This window comes from Aythya marila, assembly GCF_965140915.1.
Source record: "Aythya marila genome assembly, chromosome: 11".
In the NCBI taxonomy this organism is placed as follows: domain Eukaryota; kingdom Metazoa; phylum Chordata; class Aves; order Anseriformes; family Anatidae; genus Aythya; species Aythya marila.
The window spans coordinates 20589830-20611482 of NC_139052.1; the positions used below are offsets into that span (position 1 = coordinate 20589830).

Here is a 21653-nt window from a genome sequence, read left to right on the forward strand (position 1 = left end):
GCCTCCAGCTCCTGGTCTCCCCCCTGAGCTCCCCAGATTGGTGTGGGTTTTTGGGAGGGCTGAACAGGGAACGGGACCCTGCTGCGGTGGGATCGCAGCAAATTCCACCCCTGGGCAGCAAGGGGCTTACTGCTGCAGTTTTCTTTGAAACCTAATTAATTCCAAAGCAAGCTTCGAAACAATTAGCAGCACAAAGAAGTGTCACTTCAGTGACACCTGGGCCATTTGTGCCTACAAAAATGAAGAGCTTAAGGGTTTCTGAATGCTTCCAAGATAAGCCAGCGGTGGCTTGCTGGAGCCCCGGGTGACTCAGGCTAAACCAAAAGTCCCTTCAGCATCACCCTGTGAAGCTGCACCTTTGGCATACAGACCGGGGCACGGACCTGGGGCGCTCAGTTCCAGGTCTCCAGCTCATTCATGCTGCAAGGGAAGGTCAGGGCCAGCTGCTGCTGGAGCCTTTGAACAGCTCCAGCAAAAACGTACATCTTCGGAAAAACACTCAGAAGTCGAGTTTCCCAGAATAAAGCTGAACCGAAGCCTTTGAGTCTAAGCTGGTTTAGCCTGACCCAAGGACTTTTTTTTTTTTTTGGGGTTATGGCTCCTGGGCTTGGCTCTGCGCTGCTATTTGTGCTGTAGGAGCCCAACCTTGCCCTGCCCGGTTCAGGGCTCGGTTTCGCAGCAGCGGACCCCGGCTGGGGAGGGAGCACCAGTTTGCCTGGTTCTCAAAATAAATAAATAAATAAATAAATAAAAATAATAATTAAAAAAAACAAAAAACAAAAAACAACCCACAAACCAGCAGCACACCTACAAAGAGACAAATCTTTGTGAAGGGATGCAAGGATGGAGGAGCAGTACGTGACCTTCCGCAGCGTCTCGCTCTCTGGCATGGCACGGTGGCAGGGCTTGAATGCCCACTACACCCCTCACCCCTAAAATGCTGCTCATCAGCAAGAGGAAAACGTTCAGACTTAGCTTAGACCTGGCAGCAACTGCCCGGGATGGTGGCGGGTGATGAAGCCCAGGTCCCAGCCACAGCGCCCCGGGGCTCGCAGGAACTGTGGGATCTCGCCCGAAATCAAGGGTTTTCTTCTGGGTCTGGGTAAACAGGGACAGGATTAAACAGGCAGCAGAAGGGAACACGCCAAGTGTAATATTCATGGTGGCAACGCAGGAAAAAAACGCTCCTTCTGGAAGAAAAATGGCACGCAGTTATTTACATTAAAGCCGTAACCTCTCCCTTGGTTTCACCCAACCGTGGCTAAGGGTAGTCGTGCAGAGCAAAACATATGATCAAGCTACTAAAAATATCGGGGAATTTACCAGGATAACTTACTGAATGCCTCCTTAAAAAGCTAAGCAGTTCATTCCCCGTGGCCCATTTTACTCAAATAAGCCACAGAAAAAATTGTATAAAAAGATTTATTGAAATTCATCAATGACAAACAGACATAAAACTCAAAGTTTGGCTCTTCTGGGAAAAAAAAAAAAAAAAACTGTTGCAAATGTATTTATACAGATGAAATATTGACTAGGAAATACAAGTCACTTCTAAAGCTATTTTAAAGAGGGATATGAAAGTAAAACTGTACATTCACTAGGTATTTTCAGTCATTTTACTGACTTCCACTAGGTAAGAAAATACAATTTTGTATTAGTATCTCGTGCTTGAGTGTATGAAAAGAAACCTCCTACCCTACATGCTGAACTGCCTCCTGTATTTAGGTTTGTAAAAATTTTCAAAGTATATAGCACAAGTGGAAGTAGTTTCTCATCACTTAAAATTGACTAGGTGTTATATATTACAGACCAAAATAGTACACACCTTATTTAAAAGGGTTGAAACATTTTTTTATTACAATTGTCAAATTCATTTCACTAGTAACTCAGGAATTAGGAACACTTTTTATATATATTTATATATATATTTAAATGCCTGCCATTTTCAGTGTATTGGCTATACCCTAGCCAAAAAAAAAGAAAAAAAAAAAAGGCAACAAAACAAACAGAAAGGAAAAAACACAACACACGGGGAAGGAGGGGATTGCAAATTCACCCCACAAACCAGATCCAAAGGAACACCCCAAAACAAAACAAAAAGAAAACAAAACAAAAAAAAAAGAAAAAGAAAAACAACAACAAAAAAAAACATTTGGTCACTATTTACAAACAGCAAAAGAAAAGGTACCTACAAAAGCAGGGAAAGCATTGGCTGAAAATGGCAGTCATTCACGGACAGGCAACAAAGAAATCACTTTATCAATATGCCATTCTCACACCTGTTGCTGTGGAGGGACGCTTTGCCTAGATTTGAAGCATCCCCCAAAAATGCTTACAACGTATTTAGTGACTGGCAGCGGTGGAAAATCCCAACAACCAAGGATATTCGGCTGTCTCAGAACAGAATATGTGTATTTGGGGTATCATCCACTGATCTTAACTTTTTTTTTCTCTTTTTGAAAGATGTCAAACTATCCACTCCAATAATAAGAAACAAATTACCACTTGGTTTATACTTACTATTGCAGTTACAGGGACTAAGAGAGGGACAAAAAGAAAAAATTTAAAATGAATAGGAGGAGGAGTGGCAGTAAAAATAGTATTTTATTCCCTTGCCCACCCAGTCTGCTTCTCCCTCTCGTTCCCACAGCAACATTACAATCAGAAAAAAAAAAAAAAAAAAAAAAAAAGAAAAAAAAGGTTGGGGGTGTGGGGAGGGGAAATACAGGGTAAAAACAGTCAAATCACAATAGGAAATTTTCAAAATAGGTTATTCAGTTTAGTCATCTTCATCCCCTTCGTCTTCAGGTTCTCGTTTTCTCTTCTGTCCCCGCTCTTCATCTGAAAAATAAAACACAACTTGAGTTATACGGGTGCTCCCACATGTTGCTGAGAAGCTGAACAAGTTCAACAAGCTTCTACTTTGGCAACTGGCTTGCTATCAAAGGAGCAGGAAGAAAAACATGAGCCTGCTTTTTATATATACATATATACATATATATATATATTTAATCTCTAGGAAAAAATAGATTACTGCCATACCGGGCTCTTCTTCATCTTCGTCGTCATCTACCTCACCATCGTTATAGCCTTCTTCATCCTCCTGGATTTAAAAAAAAAAAAAAAAAGATATTTAAGAAGTTGGTTTCAGCTCAGAGCCTTTCACAATTTGGCAATATCCAACAGCATTTTACAACAGAGAGAAAAAGTCCTTGAAGCATCTTAAACAAAAAGCAAACAAGAAGGCAGACACTTCCCACACACTTATATAAGTGTAGTTGCTGGAGTTTTTTGCAGCAGCATAACTGGACTCTGGCCCATGTTTCACTGCAGAAAGCTGTAGCAGCCACTTCTAGCTTCAGCTCCTCAGCAAGTAAATGGCTTCGTACTTCAGCTGCCATGAACCTGCAAATTTTGTTACGACGCCCTGAGCTTAGCGAAATGCGGTGATTGCAACGGGTGAGCTCAGTGGGAGCAGGCACATGTTCTGGGGTGAGGAGAGGTGCAAGAAGCTCCAGGTTCTGAGCAGCTGGCCTTCAGCAGATATTTTAGCCCCGTTCCCAGTGGTTCTGCTAAGGCTGAAGCAGAAGGTGACCAGCTCACACACGGCAGCTGAACCACGCCACGAATTCAAGCATCCCACAGAACCACGAGATACGGGTACAGGAGGAAGCTCGGTCTCGCAGCATGGGGTCAGTAATTCAGGCACCACTCTCTGTGTGTAAATCCAGCCCTCCAGAGGCCCCCACGCTAGGCCTGCAGGCATTCCTGTCAGTACTGACAGCAGCCCAGGCAGCAGAATGATTTCATGTCAGCGGTCACTAGATGGCAGCTGGCTCATAGACAGGCGCTCCTCAAAGCCACCCCCAGTGATGCTTCTCAGGTTAAAAAAGCAAGCACGTGCATCCCGTACCAAAACCCTCTGGTGTTTGATCCATTTCTTGCCCAATTATTCCCTGTTTGTGTTTGTTCCACGCCCGTTATGAGCTGCATGAAATCCTTACCTCTTCTTCTCCGCTTACGTCCTCCTCTTCTCCTTCCTCCTCCTCTTCCTCATCTTCTTCGTCTTCTACTACCTGAGCGTCATCATCATACTCCTCTTCTACACAAACAAGATTAACCACTCAGACATTTAAAGGTTATTTTTTTCCCCAACATTGCCGTCTGACACAGAAGCTCCAACCAACACCAGGAGTGAACTGAGAGCATTGCTTCGAGGCGGCGCAGAATTAAAAGCAGCTCTCCAGCTGCCAGGCAGGGCTGGACAAAGTCCTCTGCCTCTTCAGTCAAGTGACAGGGCGATGTGGCAGCTGTGCCCATGGTCAGAGCTGCTCCAGGGCCCTGACAAAAATCACAGCAGCTTCAGAACTGCCTCAGCTGCTCCAGTTCCCCCTGCTGATGTGCATTTTAGAGCCCGTGGGACACTTGCAGCTCTTCGTCTGCAAGCGTCCACCTGCTCCCAGCAGAGGCTGGGCACAACTTCACAAGCCAGCCATGCACTGGGAGCCCTCCCCGGGGGATGCTCCTTGCCTTTATGCTACCAGAGCAATACAGAGGGGTCACACACAATCCAACACGAGTTTGCAATCAAGAGGAAAAGTGCTTAAATGCAACTAGCCCAAGCAACAAACCAGGAACGTTTTCCATGCTGCGGGAGTGGCGTTTTGGAGCTTTTTCATGCATTTCAACACAGGCTCAGACTTGTGCTCTGAGGAAGAGAACCTGTCCCTGCTGAATTTCTGTGCTGCTGGATGACAGCACCCCTCTGCCTGGCACCGCTGCGGCACTCGCCCCTTTCACCAGGGCTCGCATTCAGCGCTCGAGGGAAAAGTGCAAGTCCAGCTATTCTGCTTTTGCTGCGCAGCTGGGTTTGAAGAGTCCAGCAAATTCCCCAAACTCAGTCTGACACCCATCCAGCCAGTACACGGCTGCCTCTGAGTGCAGCCTGCCAGGGAGGCAGAACGGCACCTACATGCAGTGGGATGCAGAGTTCACTTTCCTAGCATCAAAAAGTTCATTGCTGCCTTTCACAGAGCCTGCCCCAGGAAAACTTCAGCACTTACCCTGTCCTCTCCTCCACCCGATCCCAACCAGTTCCCTTTCTTTTCACGGATAAGCTATACCCTCCTGGTATTGCCTCGGCTCCTCTGCTCCATTCCTTGACTCAATCACTTTGTCCTATGCCCACTCTGCCCTTCTCCATCAGGGTCTACACAACCACACGTGGCTTCCTTGATCGTGTGGCTCCTGGAAAACTGCAGCATCATCTCACCTTCTCTTACCCATTTCTCCCTTTCGTACCCGTCCCCTGATATTTACTGTTCCCTGAACATTTCCAGCATCTCACTGCTCGTCTTACTCCTTCTCCTGGCCCCTTTCTCCTACCAGCCTCTCTCTCCCCATCATTCACTAGAAGTAAGACTGAGAAGCTCCCTCAAGCTGTGCCCATCTCCTTTCCCCTCGTTCCCCCGGAGGACACGGAGCTATTTCTCCTTTACAGCGGTCAGGAAGGAGCTGCTGAAGGCAACACCAAGCCAGAGCTGGACACAAAACGCAGCCTGTCAGTCCTTCCACTTCCTCACACCAAGCAGCACAAGCCACATACCGTCTTCATCCTCCTCCTCGTCGTCTAGGCCCTCCACGTAGCCCTCTGCGTCAGAGTCCGGCGCTTCTTTGTCGTCCCGATCTTTCACTAGAGATAAGACTGAGAAAGTAGTTCTTTCAGGCCCTGCCCCTCTCCTTTCCCCTCGTTCCTTCAGAGGACACTGAGGTACGTCTCCTTTACACCATCAGGAGCTGCTGAGAACACCCTTCTCTTGCCAACAAGTCAGAGCTGGAAGCAAAATGCACCAGGCAGCATATCGCTCTTTTAACTTACGCACACCAAGCAGCACAAGCCACATACCATCTTCATCCTCCTCCTCGTCGTCTAGGCCCTCCACGTAGCCCTCTGCGTCAGAGTCCGGCGCTTCTTTGTCGTCCCGGTCGTAGCCATCGAGGTATGTGAGTTGCGGGAGGAGCTTGAATACGTTTTCTCTATAATCGTTCAAGTTGGTTACCTCGCAATTGAAAAGGTCTAAACTCTTCAGGTTTTCTAACTTTTTCTGCAAGGAAAGAAAAGCCTCTGAGGCCCAGCGTCGTGATAAACCTCCAAAAAACAGACAATTCAACGGAGTTAAGGTGTTCGAGAGCTTCCAGGACAAAAGGGGTCGTTTCGCTCTCTGCCTCCTAAATTGGGGTGGGACAGAAATCTGCAGTGCCTGGCCACTGCTTCTGTGCTGTCTGAGTGGGAAATGTTCTAAAATTCAGCATCTTGCATGTGGGAGACTGAGGTTTGGAAAGAGGCAATGGCACAAAATCATATGTACTGTGAGGGACCAAGCTAATGAACAGCAGTCCAGTGAGTTACCCCAAAGGGCAAGGCAAAATATTGGGGTCAGATACATACAGAGTGCTATTTTCAGTGGAAAAAGAAACAGCTCATACTTTAGACATAAGATTTTTTACTAGAAGAGATTCTAAAATTTTTTGATGATGGTACCTCTCATTCTAGATGAGAAAGAGGCTTAGAATAGGGGCAAATATTTAATTTATTAATTTTTAATAAACAAATTCTAATATATTAGATATAAATATTTTAAAAATATTTAATTAATTCATTTATTTTCTGGAGGAAGTGGGCTGCATTGCCAGCTGCACTTCCAATAAAAGCACGAGCAGAGGGGTTAAGGATTTGACTCGGGTCTTATGAACTCTCTCCCTTCTGGAGTTTAGCACGCAGAGCAACGGTGATGTCAAGAAAACAAGTCTGAAAGTGGGAGCAGTTACAATCCTCTCGCTCAGTTTAACAGCCCTACTTTTCCCCTTCTGCCAGAGGAAAGGCGAGCCAAGACGAGCTCATTGAAAACTGCTCCTTGAGACACTTAGGAGCAAGTATTTGGGAAGTAGGCATGAGCTGAAACTCTTTGGTCCTAGAAAATCAAGGACACGCAAACCAAAAATTAGGAAGTAGTGCTAAGAAGCACTCCTAGAACTGACAGTTGAAGGTTTTTGGAATGCCAGCCTGATAAACCTGACCTGTGCACTTGAAATAAGGAGAATAATGGCATTGTAAAACAATGGAGTGTGATGGCAGAGAGCAGGAGAGGTGGTGGGAAGCTGCAGAAGGAGCTGGAGGCTCAGCGACCGCTGCCCTGCTGGGACCAGCAGGCTGAGCACGGTGCTGCAGCTGGTCCTACCAACACCCACACACCCCGAGCAGAAGTGGTGCTGCTTATTTTAGGCTGAATATCTCAGGGATTGTACATCCAGTCCAAGCAGGGACCCTGGCTATGGGAGACAGACCCACAACACGAGCCAGCCGCCAAGAGCCGACTCTTGGCCATTCCCTCCCCTTGAGTTATCGTGGTGCAAAGCTGCTGCGCTTCCAAAAGGCACTGCTGGGTGTGAGCAGCCTGGGGGCTGTCCCCACTTTGCCTGGGGCCAGGACAGGTCCCCGGGGCTGCTCCTGGCAGAGGGCTGGCCGCTAGAGGGAAGCAGCAGCTCGTGGTCCCCACCGGGACACCGCACCCTCGGACGGGTGTCAGCCCCATGGGACGGGTGTCAGCCCATAAGATAAGCACCAGGGCTGAAGGCATTCAGTTGCAAGCTCATTTGGCGTTTCAAAACCCAAAATATCATCCCCACCAAGCCATCACATCGCCCCTTCTCATCAAAAAATTACGTTTTTATTTCGCCCCGCGCCGCACCGACTTACCAGAGGTTCTATTGTACCGAGATCTTTTATTTTGTTGCCACTTAGATTTAGATGCGTGAGGTTTGGACACTTTTCTGCCAACACTTCCAGTCCTCCTGAGATTCTGTTGTCACTTAGCTCGAGCTGAAAGGCACGTAAACATCTTGAGTTTTTAGTGCAAGCATGCATCACAAAGCAGGTTGGTCAGTCATTAATTAAGTCAGGCAAACGACTAATTTACATGCAGCATATCGCAAAGAGGGAGAGACAGGGCACTTTATTTACCTTCTTAAGTTTGTTTAACTTTGGTAAGTTTGCAACTGAGGTTAAGCCTACGTTGATTGTACTTAAGAATTCCAGCTCTTCGAACTCATCTGTAAGGCCTTCGATTTTGCCTTCGTATGACCTGCAGTTGTCAAGAACGAGTTCTTTAACCTGGAAAAAAAGAGAAACGCAAAAAGAGGTGAATAAAGGGAATAAAGATTTCACTCCCAAGCAAAGGACGACACAGCTCAGGCAGAAATGAAAGGTATTCCATCAAGCTGGCAAGTATGCAAGAGGTTATCTCCCGGGTCCGAGCCCTCACTTTGCCAGCATGCCAGGTGAGCAGCGTTTCAAGAGCGTGGTTGTCGGGCTTTGCTTCAACCACTCACCTCTGTATTGTTCTATAAATGGTGGAACCAAGTCAGAAATATTAATCCTGGCTTGAGTTATTTGGTTGTAAGGAGTAGGTCTGTCTTTGGTAAATGCGGGCAAAACGCACTCTTAAAAAAAATAGGAAAACAGGGTTTTTAAACTAACCTACTGCTCCTGCTCTATGCAAGGACTCATCAGGCTTTTCAGGTGTGCTGAGACCAGTGGCTGCTCAGGCAGCCCTGAAACCCAAAGGTGGGCACGGGCAAACCTAACCCAGACCCCCAGAGTCTGCCCCAGCCCCTCTTGTTAGGGCTGCCCCGCTGCACTTTAGGGGAAGATGAGCTCCAAGGAGGAGACTGCTTCGATGGGAAATGACAAGGTGTGATCCACACGATGCTGGCAGGGGAAGTTTAGCCAGTGTAGCTGCTGCTGGAGGAGCATTGCCCCCCTTTTCTTATCTCCCCTGCCCCATTGCAGCCAGGAGGTTCAACGGGAGGGGTGAGATAATGTCCTGTGGGCCTGAGCTGCACAAGACCTGCCCGTTACAGGCAGGGTTTTTTCTTTTTTTAAAAAAAGAAAAAAAACCATCACTGCCCTTTTTTGCAGGTGCTATCTTTAACGGCCACAGAGCAACAAAAAGAAGCTGAGGGAGCCCCACCCCGAGCAGAACCGCGGGTTTCACCCCGGGGCTGGGGCAGCCCCGCAGGGCTCGAGGCCACGAGCAGCAAAGGCTGAATGATTTTTTTGGGGGGGCTCTCTGGAAGCTCTGCCCCGAGCACTGTGACTCCACAGGAAGGCCTCACCCCCGGGAGGATATCCAGATGTTTTTCGACCAATTAATTATCTCTGGGGGTTACTTTCGGCCCGGCACACAAATAAATACCCAGAGCCACAGGCAGCCGGAGCAGCCCCAAGCACCGGGCTTTGCTCAGAGGCCTGGAAGAGGAAGAGGATGCTGCTGCTTGCACAGAGGATGGGATAAAAGGAAGTTTGCAAAAAGGGCGTACGTAAAAACATGAAGCAACTCCTCAGTTTGCACCAAGGACAGTTAATATGCAAATATTTAATTTTCTTAATATTTTTTTGTTGTTGTTACTGTAATGCTGCTGCACGGAGAAGAATCCTGTGTGGTGTCACAGCTCCCAATAACATCCCGAGGTTTCTAATTAAATCCCAAGCGCTGAAGTCAATAGGGAAGTCAGCCCAAAGCAACACGAGAGCACAAGTGATTCATTGAGAGTAGGAGGATCGGAGATAGACAGGAAATACGTTTTCCAAGACTCTACAATTTTCCTAGAAGAATTATGATAGGGAATGGCTACACAAAAGTCTCCCAGAAGAGTTTGAGAGGCTGGTTAGAAGAAACCAAGGAACGAGTCAGATGCTCCAGGTCCCACATACATCTATTGCACTGAAAGGCAAAGCAAACCGAAGGAAAATTGGAATTTGGATGGCAGGAAAGGTGCTTTGAAGGCGAACATGCCTATCTCCCTGCTCTAACAGCATTTAAGTATCAGGGTCCTCCAGCGAGATCAGCTCGGGGGCAGCCACGCTCAGCTGTCTCAAACATCTGCTTCACACACACCCCGAGCTCCCGCCAAACAAAAAAAGGAAAAAAAAAATTAAAAAAATGAAATAAAAGAAGCCCCACCCCGAAGCCAAGCCTCCCAGCAGCACATCTGTGCCTATCTGCCCCTGTCCTCGCCCCGTTATCTGCGGGGGCAGCGCGGGGCCAGCGCCCACCTCCCGGGGGGGCTCGGGGAGCGGCTCCCTCCACCTCCACGGACCCGTGGAAGGGAATTTGTGAGAGCACGGTGGAAGAAAAGCCAACTGCCTTCTGCTTTTAGGTTTCTCCTCTTAGAAACGACACTCCTCTCCGCAGTTTCTCCTGGCTCCACTGCGACGTGCGCTCCCCGTGCCATTGCAGCCAGTTCTCCCTGCACTGACAACTGCCACCAGCTCAGATGTTTTTTCTAAGTATTAGACACCTTCAGCAACTTGCCCATGTCTCCTTAGGACTCGTTATTTGGTGACTGATGAGTATTTGGTGATTAACGGGAGCCCGTCAGGCAGTGATGTCCCATCGGTGAGCAGGCACGGCTCTTGGAGGCCCCGCGGGTTATCAGTGGGACACTTTTCCAGCTTGCTGGCTGCCAGGCAGGTCTGCCCCCCAAAATTTTGCCCCCTTCTGAGGATGCTGGGCCTTATCTAGGTATGCCCCAGGACAGCCTTGACAGAGAAACAAGCATGGATGTGACTGGGAGTGGAGGGAGGAGAAGCCGAAAGTGACCTTCGTGGGGCCACATTCCATCCGAAACAGCTCGCCACCACGGAATTGTGACACAGGGACTGCGAGACTATTCCTCCTTGTATTCGGAAATCTGCATAATTTTAAGGAAAATCCCAGCCCTTGAATCACTCTCTGAACATCCACTGAACTTTGCATGAACACCCCGCTGAGGCGCAGTACGGCTGTGACTTCTGGACGTGTCTTCCCTCGTATTCTGCCACCAAACCCCAGAATATGCCTCTGCCTGACGCAAGCCAGCGCTTTTTCTGAGTCTTCTTACAAACTGGAGCAAGATGAGAGGTCCTCAACGTGGCTGTGTACTGCTGCAGCCCGTGCATTGTGGGGTTTGGGTGCCAACCTCATGGGGAGAGGCAGGAGCTGGGGTCCCGATCCAACGCACGTGGCCAGCCCCACCACTATCTATGCCACAACACGTAAGCTACTTGAAGCTCTAAGGGGAGTGGGCACTAATTTAGGATCAAGAGAGACCATACAGCCTGTGTTCATCTTTCCTCTGTCCTCTCCAAAACTGCTAGATAGCAGGAAAGAGCAGAAGAGCACCACGCCACAGGTAGCCAGCCACTGCAAACGACACTGCCACACTCACCTCAGCAGCCACCAGGGCACCCGTGGGTGTCAAGCAGGAAACCTAACGCAGGTGCAGCTGGGTCCTGCCGTAACAGCCGTGTTTTCAGCAGCACTGGTGGCAAAAGAGGCTCTGTCACTGCCCCGGGCGGGGACACCCTGCATCGTCCAGCCGGCAGCGCTGCCTCGGCCTCGCCGCCCTCGCAGGTGCTTCCTGGACGTCTGCGCCTTTCTGCTGGAGTTTTGCTTTGTGGTTTGCTGGTATCAGGCCTTAGCACTCAGCAGCCACATGAATATACATGAAGGGATTGCAGTTTCTTCAGCAAAGCCTTCAGATGGCGAGCTTCGGGCTGCTTGTCCCGCGGTCATCCCGGGTGCTGTTTCTGGTGGTCTCAGACGCCTTCAGATCGTGGTATCAGGCTGCTGGTAACGTGTCGTGCTGCCAACTGCGGGCTGCAGCATCCCTGTACCTCTCCAGGACTTCCCACCACACCATCTTGCTGCCTGCTTGATAGCCAGGGGCTGTGTCCCAGCACGGGTACCAACCACACACCGGGTACCCTTACCACAGCCCCGCTGCGTACTGCGAGGCTGCAGCCAATTCCTGGGGCAAGCACAGGCAGCCACGTGGAAACAGCCGCTGGATTTCATGGGAGCCTCAGCAAGGAGATCACAGCTCGCTGCACGTGTAGGTACGGGGAACAATATGGGGCAGACCCTCCTTGCCCTGCCTCCCTCCTCCTCGCTCCGCTGAGATCCCAACACACACGAGCAGCAGAATTCAGTTACACACAGACAGCCACCACGCAGCACAAGTCATCGCCTTAACCTTTAGTCTACACATTCCCACAGCAGCACGTAAACCAGACGAGTCTCTGCTGCAGAAAGCCTGAAGCCCACGGGCTGGGAGATCCAGGGAAGGGGGACTCGGGTCCCGAAGCCAGGTCCGCGGCTGGAGGCTTCGCAGCGTGATGGAAGGACACGGCTGTGAACAACAACTTTGCAAAGATAAAAGGTGAATTTCCAAGTGCCGTTCTGCTGGCTTTTCAAGCAGGAACAGCAAAGGCTGAAACACCTCGTTTCCAGCACAGTGGGTCGGATGCTTTTGAAGCGCATGCTGTATATGGTACCTCAAGGATAGGGATATCCCACTATGCGGCATTTTAACCCAAAAACAGGTGAAGAAGAGGGCGTTAACTCCATCTTGCACTGCTTCCAACCAAATGAGACAGGGAACACGGAGGGAAGTCCTTCGTTCCTCCCAACCCAATGGAAACTTCATCTGGAGGAGGGCAGAGCTGTGGGAAGCAGGGACGCCTGCTGTGCCAAGTGGAAGCCAAATCCGAAGGACTTCTGAAAGCAGAGCTTTGTTTTCTCCCGGTTGTACAAACGTTTCTTCAAGACACTTGGGTTTCTGTCTTTGGGGTTGGTTTTTTTTTGGTCTCAGAATTGTGCATAGTGTGCGCAAAACCTTGCATCACTCCACGGTAAAGACCGAGCACGACCTTTGCTGCTGTTGCAGCCAGCGTGCCAAAAATTGGGCTCCTCCTGTGCGTACGCTGTGTTCTGGATCTGCTCTCACGCAGAGCTGGGGATCCTTGAGCAGAAACGGATCTCCTTAGGTTTCTATTCCACCCGGTTTGTGCCTCAAGGTTCCAGAGAAGCCAACCATCCATGGTCACGATGTTCCTGTTGGCTGAGGGCAGAACGGCTTTGACAAGGCTCAGGACACTGCCCAAGCCTTGCAAGGAGCCCATCGTTCATGCAGAGCTGCCCAGGATGCTTTCCATGCTCAACTTTTACAAGCTTCTCCCAAAGTTACTTCTGGAAGGAGTTAAATGTTGCAAAAAAAATTCATTTCAGGTACCACCTGCAATGTGATCAGGCCAAAAATGCTTGAACAAAGCATCTTATTTAGTACCTTGTGCCAACGAAGCAGCTCTGAAGGCTCAAAGACACGATAACTTCTGCTCTAAGACGGTCACCAAAACGTAACCAACCTAAAGACCCGATTTGATTTCTTGTTTAAATATCAGCACGTAAACAGGCCCTTTGCCAGCTGCATGGAGGACAGATCCTCAGCCACCCGAGAGCACCCCGTGGTACCCCACACAGCTCATCTCCTGCTGGAACACGGCGAGAGATGGAGGAAGGTGGAACCACCTCTAACCCAACGTGGGGTTCAACGCCGATGAAGAGGCACCCAAATTGCTGCTCGGCCTCCCCAGGCTGGCTGCGTGCCCCCCCTGCCCCTGGCGTGCTGCCCGTGTGCAGGGAGGGAGGTTAGCAGGTGGCAGGGCACCCGCTGCCTCCTGGCGTCCTGCCACCGGGATTCCCCATCGGCAGCTCGGGATCGCCCGGCGGAGACGCTCGGGGTGAGGACTGAGCCACACGGAGAGGATTTTCTAGCTTGAATTTGGCAGGGAAGGGAAAATTCAACAGTGTTGGCGTCCTCTGACCCGCCTGCCAACATACACGTGGCAGAATGAAACTCAGGGGCACCTGCTACAGGTTACAGAAGCAAAGGTGGTATGTTATTTATTTTTTATTTAATTTTTTTTTCTTTCCTTTTACCAAACCAATGTTTTACCTTGGATTTTGGTATGTCCCCGCAAGGTTTTTATTTATCACATCTCAGCTGCTCATAATAATTTTACTTACTTGCAGCACATCTTAAACTCTGAAAGCCAGTTAGCCAGCTACCAGGTACCCTGCACAGGCTCTGGGCAATCTGCAAATCCTGGGGCAGGGGGAAATGCTGCCCCAAGTACGGCCACAAAACACCAACTATCCCCCTTTTGGTACCACACGATTCACTGATGCTGAGCAGAGCAGTTTCCACTGCAGCCTGGTCCAGTGCAACCCCTCCACATCCAGTTATTTTGCCTATTTTGTATGAAATCATGTGAATTTACCATCGGGCTTCAAAATTCATCTAGGGTTTCTCCAAATGATGCAACCCCCAAACTTTTCTATTGGAATTCCTCTTCCGTATCTTTCCCAGAAATTCCCTCAGATTTTAGAACAATAAAAAAAAGGAACTTCCACCATCACGCCAACACGGTTGAGGTAACTGGCGTTTTTCAACGGCAGCATCAATATGCACGGACGTTTTTCCACTGGAAGCAGCGGTGTGCATTGACAATGACATGATGAAGAAACTCTGAACGTTTTTTTTGATTACAGTTCTGCAGTTTTCCACCCTTCCCCTTCCAGCATTAAGCCCTGCTGGCAAGGGGTGCACCAGCCCCAACACCAGAAGGAGCATGAGGCCAGCAACACGGCACCACGCTCGGGATGTGGGAGGATGCAACCAAGGAACAAGAAGAAAAAAATTGCCCAGGGACCACATGGGCACCTCCGTGGGCATCTGGCCCAGCCCTGGCTCTAGCAGGTTGTACAAAAGCACAACAAAAGCAGTTTAAAGCCACCTTTTAAACTCCTCCTAAGCTGAAGGATCCATCCTAGGGATCCCCACCTGAAAGCTGGGCTTTGTTGATGCCTGCTGCCACGAGGCTGGGCGCAGGACAACCTCCTCCTGGCCCCTGCCTCACCTCTGCCCCAGCAAAAGGGATGGAGCAGGGGAAAAGCGATGGGGAAACACGTGCCTTTTCTTTTCGATGTCTTTGTAGCTGAAGCTACTCGCACAGCTCAGAAAAATCTGGCTGAATAGCAATGAATTTACGTTTTCTACCCTCTAACGTTTTATATGCCATAGCCATAAGCTCTGAGAGCAGCTAACACAGCTCCAAGCAGCCCCATGCCCCTTCGCTCTGCTCCTGCCAGAAACCTCCTGCTCCAAGTAAAACAGCGAAGCAGCAGAAGGGTTAAAAGTCATCACGGCTCTGAATGCACCTTGCACTCGTATCCAATTATGAAGCCTTTCCAGCACTACAAAACTTGCAGAGCAGATAACCTACTGCTGCCTTCCTCAAGGAACAGCCCCCCCCCCCCAGCCAAGAAACCCCATGAGTCACATAAACACACTTCCACACATTTACAAGGGTCACTGTGGCCATATGCATGAGCAGCTCACTAATTAATAAATCAGGGACAGACTTTGGGGACACAGAAAGCTGTTCCATTCAAAAAAGTCACTAGTTTCCATTTGGGTTTCTACTGCTGGTGGCAAAACTCCGAAAAGACCCCAAATATTTATTTAGACAGAGGCTGTTTCAGATATGTTAAGTGATTAAATCGCTCCATCTCTACATTCAATGCTTTTTAAATTTCACACTGACGCTGGTTGCTTCTCCTTTCCCAACTCCAGGGGCTCTGCCCGTGGCTGGGACAGCGTGCTCCACGCTGCCCTCGGATGATGCAGGGACACGCGTCAAGGAGCGCTGGGTTAAATTAACACCGGCTTCAGGAGCAGGCTCTGGAGATGTCAGCTGCTACACGACACCTTAGCAAATCACGCCAGCAAAAGATAAGCTTTTCCGAGCTCTTTTATGGCTTTGGAGGGAAAGCCATTCATTCGAGCACCCGCTCCTATTTGGCAGGTCCAGCTCTTCTCAGGCTTCCCCAGCTCAGCAATTCCTGTACCTGTAAGGTGGGAGGACGTGGGGGAGGAAGGAGTAATCCATGGAAAGCATGAAGTGGGAAGAACTGCTCGACATCAGCCTTCTGGGCCGTAAGCATTTTAGAAAACCACTAATAATTATTCCGCCATTTAAATGGACAATTAAAGAGGCATCACTGGCATAGATAATATCGTCTTTTAAATACAGAAAATAAGATAAAGTCCTCAATCCCTGCATGCAAGTGATGTTACTTTAAAACTCTGAGAAGTTCTGGGTGTATGTTTAGAGGAAGGTATATCCTGTCCACTGATACATAAAGCACAAATCCTGCTGCGAGGATAGTTACACATAACTCAGCCACATCGCCTATACCATAGGTTTGGATCAAGCAGCTTTTTTCCCCCCTCACTTCAACCTTGTTTCTTCAGAAAACGCACTCCCTGATGGTTTACAGTACAATTACACCACTTAAAATCCAGCTATTTCTCTTCTTAATCAACTTTTATTAAGCCAGTTCCAAAATAAATAAAATTAAAAAAAAAAAATCTGGATACAAAAGTATTTGTATGGCTCAATAGTGTGACTGCCCTTTAGATATTGCTGATATTAGATAAAAGCTACCTCTCTGTTATATTTACACCCTGCTGTCAGCTACCTGAGTGGTGAAGTGATTGAAGTCTGCACAAATCCACGATAACCTGCACGTGCTGAGTTATTTTGTGCGTGCTGATCCTGTGGCACCCTAAACACTACCACACAACCCTCTTGTCCCACTTGGTGTCACACCTGGAGTAGATCCCCTTTCCATCCGTAGGTGGTTCAGCTGGGGGAGGAGTAAGAAAGCGTGTATCTGTACCCGTTTACAACACCCAAGCTTCTTTAAAATGCAGGTTTTTAAAGGGATGCCTATCACTTTAAACTCTTTACTGTTATTATGAGCATCACACCAAGGAACTAGCTTGGGGAAAGAGCTTTTTATTTATATTCTTCATATGAGAGCACACTTTGCATAGATGCTTGCACTGTATTTCCCTTCAGTGTTAAAACCTACAGAAAACCAGCGAGAAATCAGAATTCAAATAAGCTTTAAAGCGCAACAAAGAGTTGGAAGAACTGTAAGAAATACCCAGTGCTGCAGTCAGTATTTTATCACTGTCACAATTTTGAGCTGATAAAGCTCCTTTCAAAAGCAGCATTCAATCCTCAGACTAAATGACCCGGCATGGTAGCTCTAAGCCACCGGAGTTTTGTGCAGTATTTCAAAAACGTACCTCTGCGTCCCGCAGCCAGGGAGTCCCCCTCAGCACTGACCTTGTTTTACTGCCTCTGCATGGTACAGGTCGAGCTACGTGCACCAAGAATGAACGGGAACACCCTCAAATGTGCCCAGGTGAGCATCTTCTCTGTGGAGGGCAGTGGTTATGCCACTACTGGCTGATGGTTTGGAGGAAACCCACGTGAAATAGCTGTATCTGGCCAATTTCTGGCAGGCAGTTATGTGTAACAGGAGACTACAGTGATACCATCAGCAAAGTGCCAAATTCTTTGGTGAGTGCACTACCCTAAGTGACCACGTCGTGTAATGGGTTAAAAAAGTTGAAGTAGCTGGGCTGAGAGTAGATGTGAAAGCTCAGCCGTGGCTGCACAGCACGAATTTCATGCACCCAAACCAGGGATGTCTCACCAAGACACACAGACACAACCACAACCAGATTTCTGATGCTATGGCACCCCAGACCTCTCACCAACAGTGAATTCATCTAAAAACAAAGCGAGGAAAAAAACACAACACAGCAAAAAAGGAGTCTGAGGAAGAAATAGCTACTATATAATCCACTTTGAGACACTTATATTACATTTTATTAGCTAACATGTAACCTTACAGGGCTGTATGATTTAACAGGTGAAGTATTACATAGTATTCTACACCAGGACTGTAGGAGATAACCCATGGCATAAAATAGTCTGGTAAGATCAGAAAGAACCCCAACACCTTATCAACATCCTCTTACCTAGCCTTGATTTACAAAAAGTTCTGATCCTGCAAGCTCTGATAATGGATTAAATAGGAGATGTACGGCAAGAATTGAGCACCTATAGGGCAGAAGCTCCAAAAGAAGTAAATAAACGTATACTTGTGCAGTTATTTTCACAGAGATTTATATATGTTACATTTAAAACTTTGAGGAGGAGGATCTTTCACAGATCACACAAGAAACACTGTGTTTATCAAAGCAAAGACTAACACCAGCGACTGACAGAACCGTCCTGTTCATGCCCAAAGACTTACAGAAATCCATAAATAAACGACACCTGGCTCTAGACCTGCTTCTAAACTCAGTTTCAAACGTCTCACCTAAAGCAGGAGGTGGATTCAGATGACTTATTTTAACAGGGACTTTAGAAAGGCAGAGTTCAGCCTGCACCCCTAGCTGTCCGCAGCACAGCCGCACGTGCACGGTCTGGGATCGAGGCTTCCACAGAACTGACCGTAAACACAGCGGCGGTCCCAAACAGCACCAAACCTGAAGGGATTTACTCCTCTAATGGACCTGACGGGCCAACGGAGCTTGGGAGGGCTGCTGCGGACAGCTCGGTGACAGAACTAAAGGCTGACGGGTTAAGAAATAAAAATAAAAGCCAGGTTAACCAAGCGCTGTTTTACAGCCCACTGGAGGACGTTCCTCAGCTGCAGGGGAACAGAGAAACACCACCAAACAGGGGCTCTCTCTGTGTAAGTCCGAGCAGAGCACGAAGTGAACAAAACCCAGATGTGTGTTTGGGAAGGGGGGAGGCACTGTCCAGAAAGCGTTAAAAGGATTAAAAGCCTTTGGGCGGCGGGGGCTGCTTGAAATGGTGAACAAGCCTCCGGCATCGCGCGCGTGAGGCAAAAAGTAAAAAAATAAAAATAAATAAAAAGAGACAAAAAATGCCTTAAAAGATGTAAAAATATATTAAAAGGGTTTAAAAAAAAAAAAAAAAAAAAGGCAAAGCGGAGACCTACCTTCCCGCCGGGCCCTGCCCAGAAGAAGGCGTTTTCCCGGCTCACGGCCGCAGCGCCCCCCCCCCTCCCGGGCAGCCCCCTAGGAGCCCGGTTGGGGCAAAAAAACAACGAAAAAGGGTTTGGGCAAGGCGGCGGGGAGGCGATTTTCCACCCCGGGGGTGGTGAGGGGGGGGGGGGGGGGGGGGCTCGTTGTCAGAGCCCGGCGACAGCGGCGACAAAATGGCAGCGCGGCGGCCGCCCGTCATGTCGGAGCCGCCGCCCGGCCGCCCCCCGCCGCCCCCCGGGCGCTGAAGGGGAGAAGCCCGGCCCCGCTCCGCCGCCGCCCGGCCCGGCCTCGCTGCCTCCTTCTTCTTCTTCTTCTTCCTCCTCCTCCTCCTCCTCAGCGGTTCGGGAGGGGAGGACACAACATGGCGCCGCGTCCTACTTGCGCTGCGCCGTGGCGCTGCCGATGCCAGGAGCGGCTGAGCCCCGCTAAGGGAGGGGGGCTCCGGGGGGCGAGCTCCCGGTCCCGGCCCGCTTGAGGAGGCGGAGGGGAGGCGGCTCCCCCCCGGGGGACCCCCCAACAATGAGCCCCGAGGGCCGGGCAGGGCCGCGCCTCGCCGGGGCCGGCGGCGTGTGCCGCTACGGCGGGCGGGCGGGCGCCCTCCTCCTTCCTCCTCTTTCCTCCTCCTCCTCCTCCTCCTGCTGCTGCCGCCGCCGCCGCCGCTCGCCCAGGACTTTTTTTTTTTTTTTTTTTTAAAGTTTAAAGAGCAGGTTACATAAAATCTGCCCGCCTTTGTCCCCCCTCCCCATCAGACGTCGCGCTGGCCACCGAAAAGCCGCGGGGCCGCGTTCCAGCCGCCTGCCTCCGCCCTCCCCCGGGCGCCTCCCGGAGAGGTACGTTCCCCTCCCCGGCCCCAGAGCCCCGCTTCCAGCCCGGTCCCGCTCCGGGGCACCCCCGCGACCCCTTTCTCCAGCTTCCCCACAACGTGTGGGACCCCCCCCCCCGCCCCTCCGGGACACCGAGGGGCCGGGGCAGCCCCCGCCGCCCTCAACACCCCCCCCTCGGGGTTAAGGAACGGGGGCTGGGGGTGCCGGGACCCCCGCTCGGGGCCGCGGGTTCGAGCCCCGCCGCCGCCGCCGCCGCCCGCCCGTCGGAGCGGGGCCCGACCGCATCTGGGCACCCCCCCCCCCCCTCCAAACAGCCCCGTTCCCGGACTATTTTCGTGTCCTGCCAAAGTTTCTCGCCGCCGTTTATTTTCGGGGAAGGCGCCGAACAACAAGCCCCTGAAGCTTGTTTTTTTTTTTTTTCCTCCCCGAGAGGAGGGGGAAAAAAAATTTTAAAAAATTAAAAAAAAAATAAAAAGAGGGGGCAAAATGGGGAAAGGAGGAGGAAAGGGAAAAGATTTTAAAAAAAGGGGGGAAATAAAAAAAGGAAAACACGCACACACACACATCCAGCCTTTTTGTGCGTGTGTGTGTGTGTGTGTGTGTGTGCGGGGATGGAGGGGGTGGAGAGTGCATTTATTTCTTGCAATATTTTGTATTCCACGCTCACACTACGGGCAGCGATACCAGACCTCTAAAAACGCTAAGTTATTTGCTTAAAATTCTTTTCCTTTTTATCTTCTCAGCATCTGGAGAGAGGGAGAGAGAGAGAAAGGGCGCGTTCATGAGGACTACAAAGTTACAAATATGGCTCCCCAGTCTCTCCTGCCTGATCACTGCACAGAAACGAAGACGCACTTTAAACTCAAAACCATTCGCAACTCACTCGCAGCCCCTGCCTGCTCTCCCTGCCCAGCACCCAGTCCAAATATTTGCGAACTAAACACGCCGGAGAGGAGCACCAACTTATTTTTATTTCATGCACCGCCGGCCCCCTTCAATGCGTCTCACGCCGGCGGGGCCGGGAGCAGCCCCCGTGGGTCCCCGGGGGTCCCCCCCCCGGCCCCATAGGGCACAAAGCGGGCGCCCCCCGCGCCCCCCGAGCCTGGCACCGGGCACGGCCACGCACAGGTAGGCACCTCAAGGGCAGCAGCGAGCAGCAGCAGCGGCCCTGCCGCCTCCCCCGCCGCCCCCTCCCCAACCTCGCCGCACGTTTTCGACACGTTTTAACCCAAAAAAAAAAAAAAAAAAATCAGCGTTAAATAAAATACCGGATGGATTTTTTTTTTTTTTTTTTTTTAAAAAAAAAAGGGAAGGGGGGAAGGGGGGGGGAGACGGACACACATTGCTTACATCTGAGGGCGTCCTGTTCCGCAGCTCTAAGTGGATCCTTTTCTTCATGTCCATGGCCGCGGCTGCTGGCGGGAGGCGCTCGGCTGTGCCCGGCTCCGCTGGCGTGGCGCTGCCCCCGCTGCAGACCCCCCCCCCCCGAGGCCGGTACCGGGAGGACTCGGCGGGCTCCAGCAGCTCCGCTCGGAACCCCGAGCCCAGCGCCGCGGCGAACACTAACCTGATAACTGCGGAGGCGGGCGCTCCCGGGGGCTCCGGCTTGAGCGACGCCTCCCTCCTCCAATCGCCGCCGGGCTCCGCCGGCTCCCAACCAATCGGAGGAGACGAGGGGAGGTGGGAGCCAATAGGAGAGCGGCGCAGCCGGCCAGGGGGACAGCCCGGCTGGGAGCGGAGCCTCATTCCGCGCTGGGGGCTGATGGGGAAGGAGCGGCGGCGGCGGCGGCTCGGCGGCGGCGGGCACGGGGCTCGCTGCGCCCCCCCCCCCTTCGCTTCCTTTCCCCCCCCGGCCCCCTCCGCTCCCCGGGGGAGGCGCCGTGGTTGTGGGGCGGGGAGCGGAGCCGGAGCTGGAGCCGGAGCCGCCCGGGTATGGGGCGCGCAGCCAGGAGGGAGGGAAAGGTGCGGAGCGGGGCGGCGGTGGGGGGTGTGGGGGGGGGCGGTGCCGAT

General features: G+C 50.7%; 1 protein-coding gene across 2 annotated transcripts; it reads right to left on the reverse strand.

Moving 5' to 3' along the window:
* Positions 1 to 1430: 1430 nt before the first annotated feature.
* Positions 1431 to 21338, reverse strand: ANP32A (acidic nuclear phosphoprotein 32 family member A). Of its 2 annotated transcripts, none has more exons than XM_082769392.1 (8): positions 20994 to 21338; positions 8021 to 8170; positions 7757 to 7879; positions 5906 to 6104; positions 5606 to 5692; positions 4005 to 4102; positions 3043 to 3103; positions 1431 to 2841 (listed from the first exon to the last, which is right to left on the reverse strand). In XM_082769392.1, exons 1-8 carry the CDS (start codon positions 21045 to 21047, stop codon positions 2780 to 2782), a joined length of 834 nt encoding a protein of 277 aa, XP_082625518.1. In that variant the 5' UTR covers positions 21048 to 21338; the 3' UTR covers positions 1431 to 2779. The 2 variants fall into 2 exon arrangements, with proteins under 2 accessions (XP_082625518.1, XP_082625517.1); XM_082769391.1 differs by having other exon boundaries at positions 1433 to 2841; positions 5606 to 5704; positions 20994 to 21332.
* Positions 21339 to 21653: the final 315 nt, after the last annotated feature.

What these genes read in the sequence shown, in the direction of transcription:
- ANP32A (XM_082769391.1), bottom strand. Translation starts at nt 21,047, where the DNA reads ATGGACATGAAGAAAAGGATCCACTTAGAGCTGCGGAACAGGACGCCC. An exon ending in GGAACAGGACGCCCTCAGAT is followed by an intron (nt 8,171 to 20,993) that starts GTAAGCAATGTG and finishes CTTTTTTTCCAG; the next exon opens with GTTAAAGAACTCGTTCTTGA. An exon ending in CGAGGAGGAGGATGAAGATG is followed by an intron (nt 5,705 to 5,905) that starts GTATGTGGCTTG and finishes CTACTTTCTCAG; the next exon opens with TCTTATCTCTAGTGAAAGAT.